This window comes from Lycorma delicatula, chromosome 3, assembly GCF_047948215.1.
Source record: "Lycorma delicatula isolate Av1 chromosome 3, ASM4794821v1, whole genome shotgun sequence".
NCBI lineage: Eukaryota > Metazoa > Arthropoda > Insecta > Hemiptera > Fulgoridae > Lycorma > Lycorma delicatula.
The window spans coordinates 44266751-44284231 of NC_134457.1; the positions used below are offsets into that span (position 1 = coordinate 44266751).

General features: G+C 30.1%; 1 protein-coding gene across 1 annotated transcript in view; it reads left to right on the plus strand.

Moving 5' to 3' along the window:
• Nucleotides 1–17481, plus strand: part of Nckx30C (solute carrier family 24 member Nckx30C) — a 700544-nt gene that overhangs the window by 251829 nt on the left and 431234 nt on the right. Inside the window, exon 2 of the mRNA XM_075358858.1 lies at nt 17412–17435. Within this exon, the coding sequence (XP_075214973.1) occupies nt 17412–17435 (24 nt within the window). The remainder of the gene's footprint in view (nt 1–17411; nt 17436–17481) is intronic.

Sequence of the window (17481 nt, forward strand, 5' to 3'; positions counted from 1 at the left end):
TTTTTGAGCATTTAAATATTAAAAAAAAAATCCAAATAAAGGGGAGTAAAGTTTAATTTATAAAAAACCTTTCTTACTTGTTTTAAAACGCATCCTCAATGAAACAATTCTAAAATATTTTCGTCAGAAGCAAATTATGGTTAAAATATTTCAAATTAAGACAACTACAATTTCTGTTTCATATATTACATTACAATACAAAGGGCTCGATAAGAAAATTTGCATCACTTCCTTATACAGTACAATTTTCTGTTAATTCACTGATATCTCTTCTTGAGATTAGCCGATTTTAATGAGTAAAAAAACACAAAATTTGAGTAAATTTGAGTAAATTTGAGTAATTTGAGTAATGAGTAAAAACACAATTTTAAATAGATACCCCTTAAAGAACGTAACTTAATTAGCAACACAAAGTATTATTACCGGTACGAAAAATTCATGGATAAGCTATACCAATTGTCCAATAAAGGAGTTATACGAATAAATGTTTGATGAAATAAAATATAAGATAAAATGTAAGAGACAGGACGTAAAGATAATTACTGGGTAAGAATGAAATAAAAAGAAAAAACTGGCAATCCATACACATTGACACGAATATATTTTATTTTAAGCTGATATTCTTAATTATTTAGTCTCAGATTTATTCAAAATAAATTAGTTTTTAAACTACTTAAATAAAACATTTAAAGAAACGTAATATGATTTTGCGTTTAGAAAAATGATTGGCAAAACGGCAATTACCTGAAGTATTTTTTTACTTTTCTTTATAAATATAAATATTTTTGTCTATCTCTCGGTACCTCATAAGGGACCATAAGTAAATTGGATTAATGATAATCACGTGAAGAGAGGTCCCCCATGAAACCCCTCATTAAAGCATACAAAGTTTCAACACCTCACATAAAAAAAAAAAACGCATGTATGACTGGTCCAAGTAAAGTTCAATACTTATCACAGCAGTAGAAATAAATATCAAAGGTAGATGAATAAAAAAAAAACAATGTCATCATTATTAGTGTATGAAAATAACACTATAAATAAAACAAATATTCGTCCGTAAATAGAAATAGCTGTAATTTGTACTCCATCAAAGTGAAGTTCACTATACAGTGTACAGATTCATCCTGTGTTCCCTGACCTAGGATCTTTCTCCCAGTCACTCCTCTGGTTACTTCTCCCATGTTCAGTACATAAAATGTTTTCGTCCCTTGTTATCGTGTTATCGTTGTTATCCAATAGATTTACTGCCAGATAATTTACATGTATGTCTAACCTCTGTTTGTACCACGAGAATAATTTTGAATATTTTCGTAAACAGAAAGTAATCCTTGATAGTCATGAATTTTCTATCTCTGAACAAATCACGGCTAGTCTGTTATGGTCTTCACCAATTTATTTTGGAATTTTTGAGCTACCTCACAATTGTTGTTACTCATTGTATCAAATACCTGGATTTCATACGTCCAGATAAATTTAAGGATAACTCTGTAAATCAACAGTTTATTACGATATAGATCAACAGATAACTGTGAGTTTCTGTTCAGCAACCAGTTAGTTCCGTATACTTGATGTTAAACTGTTTCCTCTTTTCTACCATCTGACCAAGGTAGGCCACGATCCAAGTGTAGGCCAAGGTACCGTATCCGATCCGTGTGAGGGATGTAGACGCCATTCAGTAGGACCGTTGACAATCACCCATTCTCATCGTAAATGTTACACGGCTCGATTTGTTCTGATTCAACCTCATTTAACTACGAATATATACAGATAAAAAAATTATCAGAATAAGAAAGGAAAAATATTATTTGACTAAAACTCCGCTTTCATTATTTTATCATTCAGAAAAAAATCTTTTACGACATAATATTATGAAATAAAGATTAAGTAGATAATTATTAAAAAAATAAACTCGACAATATAATAATATATAAAAATATTGCTACAGAAGGTATATTTGCTGCGTAATAAAGCGCTTTAAAAGACAGAAATTTAACGACAAAATATATATTATAACAACGGCAAATAAAGTCGTCTCTTCAAGAAGACTGAAATATTACAGCAATAAAGTAAATTACATTATAATCTCATTCAGTGCATCCAGTAATTTATTTTATTAAAGTTAATAAAACACTCGTTCTTTGCACGCGCAAACACATACACAGCATAGAAAGTACAGAAGTAATAAAAGTTAACAACATTGAAGAATAATAATAGACAGAAATTAAAATAATTTACAGAGAAATAGCAGAATACTTTCAAGTAGTCTATACAAGAATTAAAAAAAAAAATACAACATCAAAAAGTGTCACGAATATCACATGAGTTAACATGCTAAAAATGTAATAAAAATATTTTAATTAATTCGTAGTTAGAGTATACAAAAAATTTATTAGAAATATAAAAATAAGAAAAAACCTTCTAAATATTGAAAATAAATTAAACATAACTACGATCAATTTACGAGTGCTTAATTTTAGAACATAATTCAATAAGTCAAAATTTAGAGAAGAACTGAAATTTTTCAGTGGATAATTTTTGTTAGTTGCCTATGTCGATGGCGGAGTGGTAGCTTTTCTGGCTTTCATTGATAGATCCTGGGTTTTAATCCCAGTCCGGTTTGGAATTTTCACAAGCAATTAAAAATTAATTTCTAAAAATTCTTCAGTAATTAATTTACCTGTTGTATAAAAAATGCAAATAAATACATTTTTAAACTGTTATTAATTTATTTTTTCATTTATAAAAAAAATATATATATATTAAATAAGAGCCGGTATAATTTTGTGCAAATTAACGTGCAATTTATAATAAAAGAGACAAATATTCTTAAAAAAGAATAATAATATCCTCTTCTATCAATCCAGACAACTAAATAAAGATTTCAGACCCGGCAATGCTTCGCTATTGCTAGATTTGAGGTATATATGTAGATTAAATGAACAAAATTGAAATTTTGATAAAACATTAACAAAATGAACATTACGGATCTTCACAAAATTTACCTTTCTCCTTTTTACCCTTACCCCTTCACCCTTTCCCATTTCACCTTTTCCTTCCTCCTTTCGCCATTTTTTTATATTGTTCTTATTTTGCTTTTTCCATTTTCCTTTTTCTATTTTCCCCATTTTCCTTTTCCTATTTTCCTTTTCCCATTTTCATTTTTACTATATTCCCTTTCCCTTAACCATTTCCCCTTTTCCTCCCCCCTTTTCTTTCCTTCCCCCATTTATCTTTCACTTATTTCCCTTTCCCGCTTCCTCTTCCCCTTCTCTTTTTTCTCCTTTCCATTTCCTTTTTCCTGTTTTCTCCCTTTTCCCCTTCTTCCCTTTTACCTTTTAAGATTTTTCCTTTTTCTGATTTTTCTCTTTCTCCCTTTTTCCCCGCGCATAAATCGGACTAGTAGTTATTTAGACTACAGCGGACACACATATCGGAAAAACTGAAATGGAATAGTAAAATATTTAATATAGCTTCTGCTGCTTTTACGTCCAACAGACAGCTGTTTTTACCTGTTACATTTACCTGTTACAGGTGTGATATCTTTGGTATATAAAATAGGTGGTATATAAAATAGTAGGTATAAAGTAGTAGGTATATAAAAACACGTGCGTATTCGAATGCAACGTTCTATAAAAATTTGAAAGCAATCAGTGAAGAACTTTCGGAGATTTAAGATTTTAAACAAGAAACATTTACATTTTTATTTATGAAGATTATGCATAGTGAGATGCTGTTCTGATCATGGTTATTCTACAGTTTCCCTTGATTCATCCATCAAGGTAATACTGGGCAATTTATTTTTCTATTTGTAGAGTAACATATTTACCCATTCCCGGATGACTTGTGTAATGTATTATAATATACTGATCAGAATAAAAGATTTATGTATTTAAAATGAAGAAAAAAAATGGTTCGAAAGAAATGTAAAATCCAGAAACAATTTCTTTATAATTACAAGTAAAAGTGTAAATAAATGATTTAAAATAGGTAGGTAAAATCTTAACCTACCGAGTGTGAGGTAAGACTGGTAGGAATGCGAAATAAATGTTACATTTACCCTTACTTTTCCTACTAATTATCGTGAATTTTTACAAAAATCTACTTTGAATAATAAAATGACATCAGCCGATCCAATATTATACGACGGTGTCAACAAAAAAATATTTAAACGTTATCAAAAAAAAAAAAAAAAAACTGTTAGAATTAGATTGTATAAATATTATATAGAAATATATAACTGAATCAAATTATAATAGATAATATTCAGTTATTGATTTATTTATGTGTAACATTTGACTATTTTATTAATACAAAAATTATACATCTTTTTCTCATCTGTTACATGGCGTTACCAAGATAAATAAATAAAAATGTATTAAATATTGCATATGATTAATTTATTACATGTTCAGTAGTATTATTATATAGTTAATTAACTACATATTTAACAGTAGGGGTTTAATTAACCACACGTCTCAGGAATGGTCAACTGAGTCTGTACAAGGCTACGCCTCATTTACATGTCATTCATATCATCCTCATCTCATTGGGCTGTGGGGGATTGTTTATTGTTCCCCAGTTGAACAAATTCAACAGTAATATAAAAAATATAGTTCTCGTTAAAAAATCTTCTACTTATGAAAAAAAATCTTCCGACGGGAAGAACAGATGCAATATCTTTGCAAAAAAAGGATTATCGAAATCGGTCCACTTGATTACGCATTAAGTTTTAATGATTCTTAAAAAACAGAATACCGTTTGAAGTCTTTCTTAAAACAAAATGGATAAAGAAGAAATCAGAATTATTATTCCTAATATGTACGTTGCAATCTGTCCAACTAATGAACAATAAGCAACCTCCCGGCCCAGTGATAATAGAATCTTATGTACAACATGTAAGTGAAGTGTAGCCTTGTACAGACGCAGACCAATTATTTCTGAGACGTGTGGTAAATCGTAATGAAAGATAAAATGATTGAATTGAGTCAATCTACACCAGGGATTGGCAAACTACGGCCCTCGGACCAAATCCGACCCTCTACCTCTTTCTGCACTGGCAGAGAGCTAAGAAGGGATTTTACATTTTCAAATTTTTTTTAAATTCCAAAGTACGCACTATAAGTACTGACAGCTGATTTGCAAGAAAAAACCAGCATGTAACTCTGTTGTAGCTTTTCATTTGCACGCTGTTTGGTGGCCTTTATTGTGACGCCTAGCAGTCACAGTTACAATTCGGCAGGATTTATAGTCCCACGTGTATCTCTATTCTGTTTGTGCTGTTATACTGTGAATCTGTAATCTTTATCTGTATCGTGTATCATTATTTTTTTTTGATCAGTGCATATTCATATTCAACGTGTTACTGTCAAAGCCAGAAAATTATACTGTATGTTGTGCTTTAAAGCGGCGGGGAGTGTGAATTATTTTGTTATTGAATTTGTTGATAGTGTGTAATAAAAGAGAATAATATACGTCATCATTACCGGACTAAGCATTCAATACAATATTCCCAACTCATAGGGAAGTAAAGATAAAAAAAAAAAATCAAAGTTTAATACGGAATATTTCATCGCAACGACATTTTTTCACGAAAATAAAAATGAAAATGAGGTTTGCAAGCAAAGTAAGTTTGTAAGTATCTCAATTGTCAGTGAAGGAAGGAAAGCCGTTTCATTGATTACACGTTAACTAAATCATGTTTTATTATCGCAGCCAAATAAATGTGCCAAAGAAAATTTATTTATGTAATCTATCAGTCTTTTGAGGAGAAAAAGTTACTCGAAATGTTGAGGAGTGCAATGTCAATAGCCAATTACTTAACAAAGCAAACGATTTTGCTTTGTAAAGCAAGCAACCAAGCGACCTACACGAGTCGAAGATTCGTGTAGGTCATTATACCAGTTTTATTAAAAAAGGAAAAATATGGTATGCAGTGAATGATAAGACTATCAACAAAAAAAATTGGCGGTGAAATTCAAAAAATGTTTATTTGTTTGTTCTAGAAAGGCAATAAATTTTAATAATAAATCCATAAAATAACAATCAGTAATTCATAAAAAAAAAAATAAAAGAATAATTTAATTATAGTAGTAATATCCAAAAAAATTACAATGAAATTGTAAACCGTACGGTAAAAATCTCACAGATATCATTTCTTCCGTTCAAAATAAAAAATTTCTGTAATAAAACTGTTTTAAAAAAATTGATATCAAAAAAGGTAAGACATTATACTTCTATTATCAAAACCTGTTATTAATTTAGAATTTTGTTTATAAAAAATACTTGTTAAATATATGCAATAGATATACAGTAATAAATATTAAACAATGTTTAGGCGTTTCATATAATACGCAAAAAAAAAAAAATAAAAAAACTCTTACCGGCCCGATTTAATTTATTAAACAACGAATAATCATAAGAATTGTATTATTTCTGTAAATTTGGTATGTAGTACATATAAACGTTAAGGTTCACCTTACTTTTGGTTTTCGAGCCAACATAGAACTTTTTCCGCAGGATAGCGGCCATCTTTTTTTTATTAACGTGAGTTGAGGAATTCCATTTACCCACTGAGTATGGGGCTCACAACAGGTTCCGCAAGTTGTTATATGCAAATGTGTGCCTGACACCTACCGACTAAACCTCCACATTACGACTCCCCTCCCCAGGCCCGCAATTAAGCTTACTCAGCTTCGAGGGGTGCCGTTGAGCTCAGAGGATCTGGAGTCCCTGTGCATCAACACCGTGGCCCATCCGCACAAGTGCAGACGAACCACAGCTCCGCAGAGGGCTGTCCATCCTCCCTCTCTCCACGGTCTGCTCTTCACCTAGGTTAGAGGCAACAGTTATTGATACTGGGACTTCTTATGGTCTTTCTACAGTCCTCGCCTCAGCCTCCTTGATACAAATAATGCTGCAGACTACGGTGGAAATTGAGTCCCGGGTCCTCTCGTCCCGCAGCATCATCGGCATGATATTATCTGGTTTTAATGGACCCATGTGGCGTAGGGTATTCCTTTGTATCTCACATCTCAGGCAGTAAAAGACCGTGTATTCTACAACATAACAATCCCCTCGGTACACACATGCGTTGTCATCGGCCTTTCTGCATTGATACAAGTTACTCCGGAAAGAGCCGTGGCCTGTCAGGAACTGAGTGAGCTCGTGCCGAGCTTACCAAATCCGCTAAGGACCCACGGCCTGTCCTGCCTGATCAACCGACGAGTCCACTCTCCAGTCAGTGAGCCATCTTACGACTAGTTATGCGAACAATAATCAATATTGATTTCAAAAACAGCAGTTTTATGGACATAAAAACGTTCTCTGTATTTCAGTTTAAAACCTAAATTTCTATATTGTTAAAAACTAAGTGGTTATTTTATTTGTAATCAGTCATTACTTCTGCCAACTTTTACGATAATCTTCAGCACGCGTTCAGTACGGCTTGTTTCTCATCATTATATTCACTGCAATTTTTAATTTGCTTAATTGAAAATTTAAGAAAGTTAATTTGAAAAAGTTTTTTTCTTCAACTTCAGTTATTTTTGATTTACAATCAATTTTTTTAGTTTGCAATCAAGGTTTAAGAAAAATATAAAAAGATTGAAAAAAAAATTGTAATCTTTTATTTTTTTAATCTTCAAGTTAAATTCGAAGAAAATCAACCCGCTGGGTTAATCTAGAGGTTAAACTCCCTCATCGCAAAATCAGCTGATTTTTGAAGTCGAGAGTTCTAAGATTCAAATCCTTGTAAAGGCACTTGATTTTACATGGATTTGAATGCTACACTATGGATGTTCTTTGGTGGCAGGGGTTCAATTAATCACACATCTTAGGAGCGGTTGACCTCAGTTTATTCCAGATTACATGTTTACCGGTACATTTACACTTACATTGCACTACATCTGCAGCTACGTCAGGCCTGGCAAGCCGATAGCAGTACTTCCATTTGCCTATACACACGCATACCCAGACTTAGCAGTTGCTAAAAACTGGTTGAAGAAATATAGATAACTCGTATATTCAAGAAATTCATCGTATTTCCCCATAATTTGTGTTCTAAGAATAATAGTCTATCATCATTTTATGTTTGTAAAAGAAAAAAAATTAGAACGAAACTTTTCGTTAACTGTACTCAAATGAAATGTTTTCAGAAACAAGTTTATCTGGAAATTTTTCTTTATTTAAATTTATAGAATACATTTCTAAAGCAACACTGTTTAGTCTGAAACAACGGATAAAAATAAAAGATTTTGTTTAAAAAATATTTTAATAATAATATTAAAAAATTCAAAACTGATAACTACATTGATTTATTAGGGTATAAAAGTAATAAAATTACTAATTTAATCCAGATACTAAATTTTTAATCTAAGAAATTCATTTTACCAACATATTATTTAAAAAAAAAAAAATGTGTATATACTTTACAGATAGTAAAATGGTAAACCCATACCATCAAATTCTTCGCAATAACAAAGGAAGACACCGGATAATAGAACTAACTATAATTTAAGTTTATAAAATTAGTCACGTCAAAAGTTTAACAACTTAAAAGTTTAATGCTTTAATAATGTTAATACTTGACATTAAAATATTCCCAAGGAAAAGATTCAAGTTCTCCAAATACAAAAATTCTAAAATTTAAAGCGCATTTCAATTATTAAGCAATCATCAATAGATACAATAGAATAAGTAAAAGTACAAAATTAATATAAAATGAAACTTAAAATAAACAAATGAACATGAAAGAAATTTATAATTTTTTTTATATTATTCCTCATCAAAGTTTAGAAAACACAGTTGCCGTTCAGAATGGGGATGGATTGTTGGACACGCTTTCTCGTTAACTAACACTTTTTGTCGCAATTCAATATTCCATTCACTTTGTTATTACCTTTATCATCACTACTTTTGACACTCTAGATAGAACTACAACGCATCTATGTATTTGTACATTCTACTCTTTGACAAATATTACGTAGAAGAAACCAGGTGAAATTGTTTAGGAGAATTGATTTGATTTCTAGAAATTTACAGATGCATTGTTGACGCCCAACCTAGAATGCTATAAAACAAAAAAAAGGGTTGAAGAAGATTATACAATAAAAATAATCTTTTTTTAATTTTAAAAATGAATCTAGTTTTTTAAACTTAAATTGTTTTGCTCGTATTTTTAATTTTATTAATTCATTTTATTAATTATTTTATATTCATTCAAATTATTTTATTTATTATACTTTTATTAATTTCTTGATGTATACTGATAATGATGATCGGTTAATCAATTGCGCAATTTTTTTTATTTTTGTAGATGTTAAGCGATGTTTAAACGTTTCACCTTTATTATTTTATTACAATACCTATTTGTCAAAAGTAATTTTATGAATTTATGTTGAAAGAAAAAGTATTATAATATTTATTAATAACCATGTTATAATTATATAAAAATAATATTATTAGTTAAGTTTAAATCTTATTGTCGGATGTAAGTTCTTGTAATTTAAAAGTTAAATTAATGTGAAAAAAAAGTTTCTGCATGCGATATGGAGTAAAGTATTTAATATGTAAAAAACTTGCGTGTAATAAAAAATTACGTAAAATTTAATCATTAAATTTACTTATAATTTAATTATGTTATTTTTAAGCATGTTATTTGATGTATTTTATTCAACAAAACACCTTTACTTTTTAAACAGTAGCAGCCATAATAATAATTTCTATTTGTAGTCATATATACTAAGGTTTATTGTGACATATTAATATATATCTTAACTGTAACATTTAATCGGCTGAAATTAAGGTTAATTCATCAATTTTGCATATTTAATAACCTAATACAGGTGAGTTACAAATTGAGTTTTATGTTACATGTCGTGAAAACCTTTTAAAAGATTTGTTTAATGTTACAAATAACAAATTGTACAATAATGTATTATATTTTTGTAGAAAATTCCAAGTAGTATGAAAGCAGTCTCACTCTTATTTTCAGTATATGCGCAGTAGAACTGTCGTAATGGATTACTATATTTTTTGATAACGTTTTAAATTTGTTCCATTTATATCGATAATCACAGCATCTAATACACTATGCTTATTTTTAAACAACTTACAATTAAAAAAATAAACTTTACGTTAAATAAAAACTTTGGAATTTTACAATTACTTTTAGGAAAATTTAAAAAGTGATTTTATTTACCATCCATATAATTGTTAAAGATGTGAATATAAGAAAGTTAATGTGTTTTAGCAGATTAAAAAAATAACAAAAGATTAAAACATGTTACTTGTACATAAAAAAAATTGATCGAGTTGAAAGATAATTACTTCCTTGTACGAAGTAAAGGAAGTTTGTAATCGCGAAAAAATTCGGTTTTCAGATTTCAACGGAAATATCCGTTTTGTTCATCCCTGAATAAATTTTGGCTAGTTTCGCCGTAAAGTTTGTACTTTACGTATCTCGCATAACTCAATAACGATTAGCCGTAGAATGTTCAAATTTTGTATTTAGAACTGTTGTAACATCTAGTTGTACACCTTTTGATTGCAACTGACTGGGCCAAAAATGTGTGTACAGTCAGACTTCTAAATAAAGAGAAATTTCAATTTTGAAATATTCGGATTTTGGACATTTTATTAACTCCAGTAATAATAAGCCCTCGTTGAGAGCTTTCCAATGATACATCATAAGTGGTACTTATTTTCATTGGTTCCAGAGTTATAGCCAAATAAAACTTTAATTAATGAAATACGTATTTGGATCTTAAGGTAAGGCACATCGGTTCGAATCCGAATTCATATACATATACTTTTTGTAACTTTTTTTAATTAAAATATATTGATTTATTAATAATTATTAACCTCTGATTGTAAAACATTTTTAACAATAGATAATAATAACACAATATTAACAGTACAAAAAAAAAATTGAAAAAATTCAGAAGTTATTAATGAAATAAAATTTTATGTACTTTTCATTTTTATTAAAAAATTTTTAGAATTAGAGGTTAATAATTTATTAATAAATCAATATATTTTAAATTAAAAAAAGTTAAAAAAAATATATTTATATGAAGTCGGATTCAAACCGATGTGTATATGGTTTCGAGATCCGACACGTTCTCACTTACACCACATATTTACTTGAGCGAAGTGAAACAAAATTAATGTATAAATTAACATAAAATGTTAAGGAAATTTTTAGGGCCGTTTTTCTTAAGTATAATTGAATATTGTGTGTTAGTGTTTTGTGATGAAAACACTAAACAGTCACGTAAAACACGTAAACGTACTGCTATTCACATACGCATATGGTTCAAATCGGTGTCCGGAAGCCCGTACCTTCCTCTTGTTAGCTACAGTAATATGGATCTTAAGTACCTTATGCTGATTTAACGTTTTATAGAACAATTTCACTATTGTTATTTTCTTCCAGAATTAGAAATAATTTGCTTACGAAAAATAATTTTTTGGAGATCGTATCTCACTTTCAAATGAAATAAGTTTAAATGAAGTGGACCCAAAATTGTTATATGTAATTTAATAAACGTACAAGGAAGTCATGTGGTGTCAAAATCAAACTTTTCTTTTGCATAATTTATTTCAAGTTTTATATCAGTTACAGTGATCGATTTAACCACGAGTAAATCGTTTTTATGAGATAATGATGAAGTCATACGTGTTTGATTGCATTATTATTATTATTATATTTTCTTACGTAATTTTACTTACTAAATAAAAGTATTTTCTTTATTATTAAATGTTACATAAGCCTATGCAATAAGAAAGATAAATTTCTGTTTTATTATTTAAAGAAGTATGTTCATTTGAAATTTTTTGGAGTTGAAAGAGAAAGCTGCCGTTTTGTGCTCACTTTTTTAATTCATAAAATAGTTTCAAATTTACTTCTATCAACCGTTCCCATCAATTTATTTCGATTTCAAATTGTTATATGGTAGAGAATTCGGGTTCCACTGACGAGTCCAACGAAAATATATTAATCACAAAACAACCGTCAGATCTTGGAATGGGCATCTGTCTTGGACGTTTTAAAAATTCCTTGATCGAACAAGTACTCAGCAAAATAAAAAACAAAAATTAGCTGAATTGTGAATTAAAAAATCAAATTATTATTGCCTCAATTTTTTTTACAGCTGGTTAAATTTCACTTTTCCAAAAAAAATATTGCAAAACAATTATTTTTTCTATTTTCACATCAATAAAAAAGAATGAAAAAGAAAATGTAAATTTTATTTTATAAATTTAGTACAGAAAACATTGATAATTCAAATGGTGTAATTACATTTTTATATGAATCTTTTTGATGATTAAATAACACGGGTTAATTACCTGCCAAATTACCATGAAGCTTAGTGTAATACATTCTTTCGTCAAAATTAGCATTGTATTTAAATCATATTTTTGGTGATTTCTTAAATATTTTAATTTTCTTTTTGCCATTTAACATTAATTTTTTTTTATCCTCCTGCTTGAATGTCTAGGCTAAAGGTATCTAAAAGTAACAGCTTGTATTAAGAGAACCAGTTAATATAATTTAATAATTTCTTTTTAATAAAGACAGAAACTCACCAAGTTTTAATGTTCGTAGTCTAGTTCAATGTGCGCACCTTTTGTAGCGTAGGAGACATCTGGACGATACTCTAATTCTTTTCAGGCGTTAGAAGCTTCTCCGGCGTTATTATATTAACAGCTTCTACAGTTCTCTGTTTTAAATCATTCAAATCTCGAATTTTTCTTAAGTACACACAACTTTTAATAAATTTCCAAGCAAAAAAATCCGAAGTAGTAATACCTACAGAAGCAGGGGATCTCCTCGTCCAACATTTTGCTGAATAAGTGTGGTGGAGAACCATCTTTTTGGAAAACTTCTTTGGAAACAAAGTTTGCAGAAATCTGAGAAACAGCGAAGTTCTTAAGCATGAAAAAAAAAACGGACCGATGACGCCATTTTTGTGCAGTCCTAACTAGAAGTTGACCGAGTCCTTCCATTTTTATTACTGTATGGGAGTTTTCAGTATCCCAAATTCGACAATTGTGTTTGGTAACTTTCCCACACGCATAAAAGGTTGCCAGATTACTAACAACAACAACAACGTATCAAAATAATTAGGACTATTTTCGACACGTTGCGTTACTTTTGCAGTAAACTGGGTTCATAGGCCAGGTGTTAGCGATTATTTGGTTTAATATGATGTACGAGTTGCAACTTGAACATTCGCAAACGGAGCATCTTATTAACAATATCGTGAACACTGGAACGAGGAATTTGTGCTTTGTAATTAGTTTGCCTAACTGATTCTCCAGGATTGGCAGTGAAAGCATCGTGTACACGATCCGCAGTCTCTTCACTAACTGAAACATTCGGATGAATGAAGTTTGGGAAACCAAGCTTACAGTCTCTCTTAACGTCATATCCCACTGATGAATAGACTTGGAAGTAGGGGGATTGATACCCCATTTAGTTCGTACACGCCGTTGAACACGCGTAACCCATAAAAACTCCGCTAACCAAAGCACGCGCTGAACCTTGTGTTGTAGGGTCTACATCTCGACTAACTACAATTGCTTTATGAGTCGGCTTACCTGCACATGCGTATTTCACTGACCTTGAGAGTATACAGAACAAACCTTAGAGATATTTTATGTCGATTAACGTATGTTTAAGAGATTATGATTACTGGTTTTCAAAATTTAAGCATTATTTTAGGAAGTTTTTAGCCCAGATTCCCTAGTTCTATGTCTATAAATATATATATATATTATAGAGGATTACTCGATAATTCTCAGTTTTTTATATTACGTTTTATTTGCAAAAAGGTGAAGCATTTTTTTTTTTAAATCGGTTGAGGTAATTTTCTCAGTTTAGATGGTTTGGTAGAACCACAGGGTTTAACAAATAGTTGTTAACAATACCTGCCCATATGTTTAGAAATAATAGTTGTTCATGGCTGGTCTGGTAAAACGTATGAGGACACTTCTCAATCCAAACATGCTGGTGTGTTACAATACCATGTAACATGTACAATACCATGTTACAATGGTGTTACGCTGGTGTGAAGTTTTACAATTCCTACTGAAACAAGCTTCATCTGTGAATAAAACGCTAGCAGAAAAAAACCCCAGGTTCTTCATAAATCGTTGTTTGAAAACAGTTACAGGGAGCGAGTTTGAAAAACAGTCATTTACAGTATAATACATCAAGCATTTGATTTAATAGGGGTGAAAAGTTGACATGGCCGCCATTTTGATATTTGTGAACGTGTTTTTACCTGTCATTTTTTATTAGACAGCGTCGGTATAAATGTGTGTACCAAATATTATTATGATTTCTCCATCCTATCTTAAGAAAAAAATTTTTATTATAAACACAAAATGACAAATATAAGAAAAACCAAGGTGAAATTTTTTACTGTTTCATTTTGGACGTAGAATCTGAAAATTTATATCTAGCCCACAATTTTAGGCTCACTCTTTACACCATTTATACATATTCATATATATACGAGGGGGACTCAAAAAAACAAAAATTTTATTTCAGAGAGGGAGATAAGAGGTAGTTCGGGCTTCTACCGCTATAAGAGTTTCGTATGCGAGGTGGTGCCTTCCGAGTCAGAATGCGAGGCGAAGCCTTCCGACAGGTACGAGGGAAGCACAGTAAATTCTTAAGCGGAGTTATTTACTCCTTTCGACGAAAACGTGATGGCTGAACATCATGAGCAACGGGCAACCGCCAAGTTTTCTTTCCTTTTAGAAAAAAACACGGCGTAAACACTTGAAATAATTAAGAAAGCCTAATAAGAATCTGCAATGAGCAAACGACACATAAACGAGTCATTTTGATTCTTTAAACGAGAAGAAATGTTGATTAAAGATCATCAGCAATTTTGGCGTCCTAAAAACGTTCAAATCCAAGAAAATGATAAAAAAATTCGTGATGCCATCAAAGAAGATTGTCAACGAACTAACAATTTTAATTGGAAATTCTCAAAGTATTGCTTATCCGTACGAAAAAAAACGGAATCGTGAGAAATTGGTTTTTCCATCACGTCAAAACCCCGCCTATACCGACCACTCTGTATAATACTTTTTGACAGGAAACGGAATGACCTTCTTGCTCCATCTTTCATATTCGCCCGATCTCGCATCTTGCGACTTATTTTTTATTTCCAAGGATGAAAAGGGACCTTAAGGGATAATGATTTGGTACAGCACAAAAGGTGAAACAAAAAACCGCCGATATCTTGAAAGAAATAACATGTGCATAGTTCAAGAATTGTTTTGAGTAAGAGACCGTTGGACACGTGTATCAGATGTAATGGAAAGAACGTTAATTATGAATTAGGTCATGTTGTTTTATAGATTTGCTGATGATATAGTAATTCTAGATGAGAGTAAAAAGGATTTAGAAGAAAGAATGAATGACATGGATACGCAAGAAACTACCGCATGAAAATAATCAAGAACAAAACGAAAGTAATGAAATGTAGTAGAAATAACAAAGATGGACCACTGAATGTGAAAACTGGAGGAGAAAAGATTATGGAGGTAGAAGAATTTTGTTATTTGGGAAGTAGAATTACTAAAGATGGTCGAAGCGGGAGCTACATAAAATGCCGAATAGCACAGGCGAAACGAGCCTTCAGTCAGAAATATAATTTTTTTATATCAAAAATTAATTTAAATGTCAGGAAAAGATTTTTTTAAGTATATGTTTGGAGTGTCGCTTTATGTGGAAGTGAAACTTGGACGATCGGAGTATCTGAGAAGAAAAGATTAGAAGTTTTTGAAATGTGGTGCTATAGGAGAATGTTAAAATCAGATGGGTGGATAAAGTGACAAATGAACAGGTGTTGCGGAAAATAGATGAAGAAAGAAGCATTTGGAAAAATATAGCTAAAAGAAGAACAGACTTATTAAGGCATCCTGGCCACTTATTAAGGCATCCTGAAATAGTCGCTAGGGACAGGTAGAAGAAAAAAATTGTGTAGGTAGGCCACGTTTGGAATATGTAAAACAAATTTTTAGGAATGTAGGATGTAGGATGTAGGGAGTATATCGAAATGAAACGACTAGCACTAGATAGGGAATCTTGGAGAGCTGCATCAAACCAGTCAAATGACTGAAGACAAAAAAAAAAGTTTTATAGATATAGAGATATACAATAAGTTATTAACAGATAAATATCGTAACTGTCATAACCCATTGATATATATATATATATATATTTTTTTTTTTTTGCAGAAGAAATTAACATTTATTAATTAAACATACTGAGGTATTTAAAACTTAAAACTTACCTGTTAAAAAACTTTAAAAAACTTACCTGTTGTATATTTTTATAAATAACTTTACAATCTCTACTTATAAAATTTACTAAATTAGAAAATTTTATAAATTGATTATATTATACTTTTTTTTATTTTATGTTTTCCAAGCAAAATATTCATTTTTTTGTTACTTATTCTCGATTTATATTCGATACAGAATACCTATAACTATTTATAAATCAGTGTAATATATTTCAATCAAAAATTAAATTATAACTAACTTTTGTTTTTTAAATAACAATAAATTAGTTTAAAATTTATGAACCTTGTTACTTTGACTATCCCTGCTGCAGTGCAGTCGTTTTCTTGTACGACTAATGAATGTTTTTATATCAGTCAATCATTTTACATTTGATTAAATGACCTTCACTCTTTCAATCCAAATTATTTTTAGTAGAAACACTGCAAATATAAAATTGTAAACTATTTAATGATGATAAAAAAAAATGTTTTTCTACGTTGACTGTAAAAAACAATATTATCTCATATAAAACGTTTGGCTCAAAAGAAATCTTAATTTAAGTAAAAGTTACAGAAAAAGCGTACGTTAATAAACATTCTGCATTATTATTAAAGTTGAATTTCTAGATATATTTTTATTTCGTTGATTTTTAAGGTTAAAAATTTAAAAAAAAAAGCTGTTGAGATGTAATTTTTTTCTTTCCACGCCCAGACAATAAAAAAAAGGTGTAAAGTACGGACGATAAAATAAAATCCAAGGAAAAATACAATGTTTAAACAGAAGAATCATCTTTTGTCGTGCACCCAGTAAGTGATCTGCGTAATATATACAAAATAAAGTGGGAATGTTGTAATATTATTTGATTATTTTATTTCTATACAAATAGGTAAAATAGAAATACTAAAATACAAAAACACTACAATAATAGATAATTTCAAAAATTTATTAATTTGAATGTTTGTAAATGTATATGTAATAAATGTTAGCTATAAAAATGATGTTATGAAATAAATGTAATGTTGGGTGGTGGGTTGTGGAAAATTTGAATTTTGTGTTTGCTTTTTGTTTGATGTTTGACAATGTTTGTTTTCCGTTTACAGCATCAGACTGCAGCTCAGTCGTTGGTGAGTCAACAAATACCTGCCTGCCTGAAAATTAACAAAACTTTTT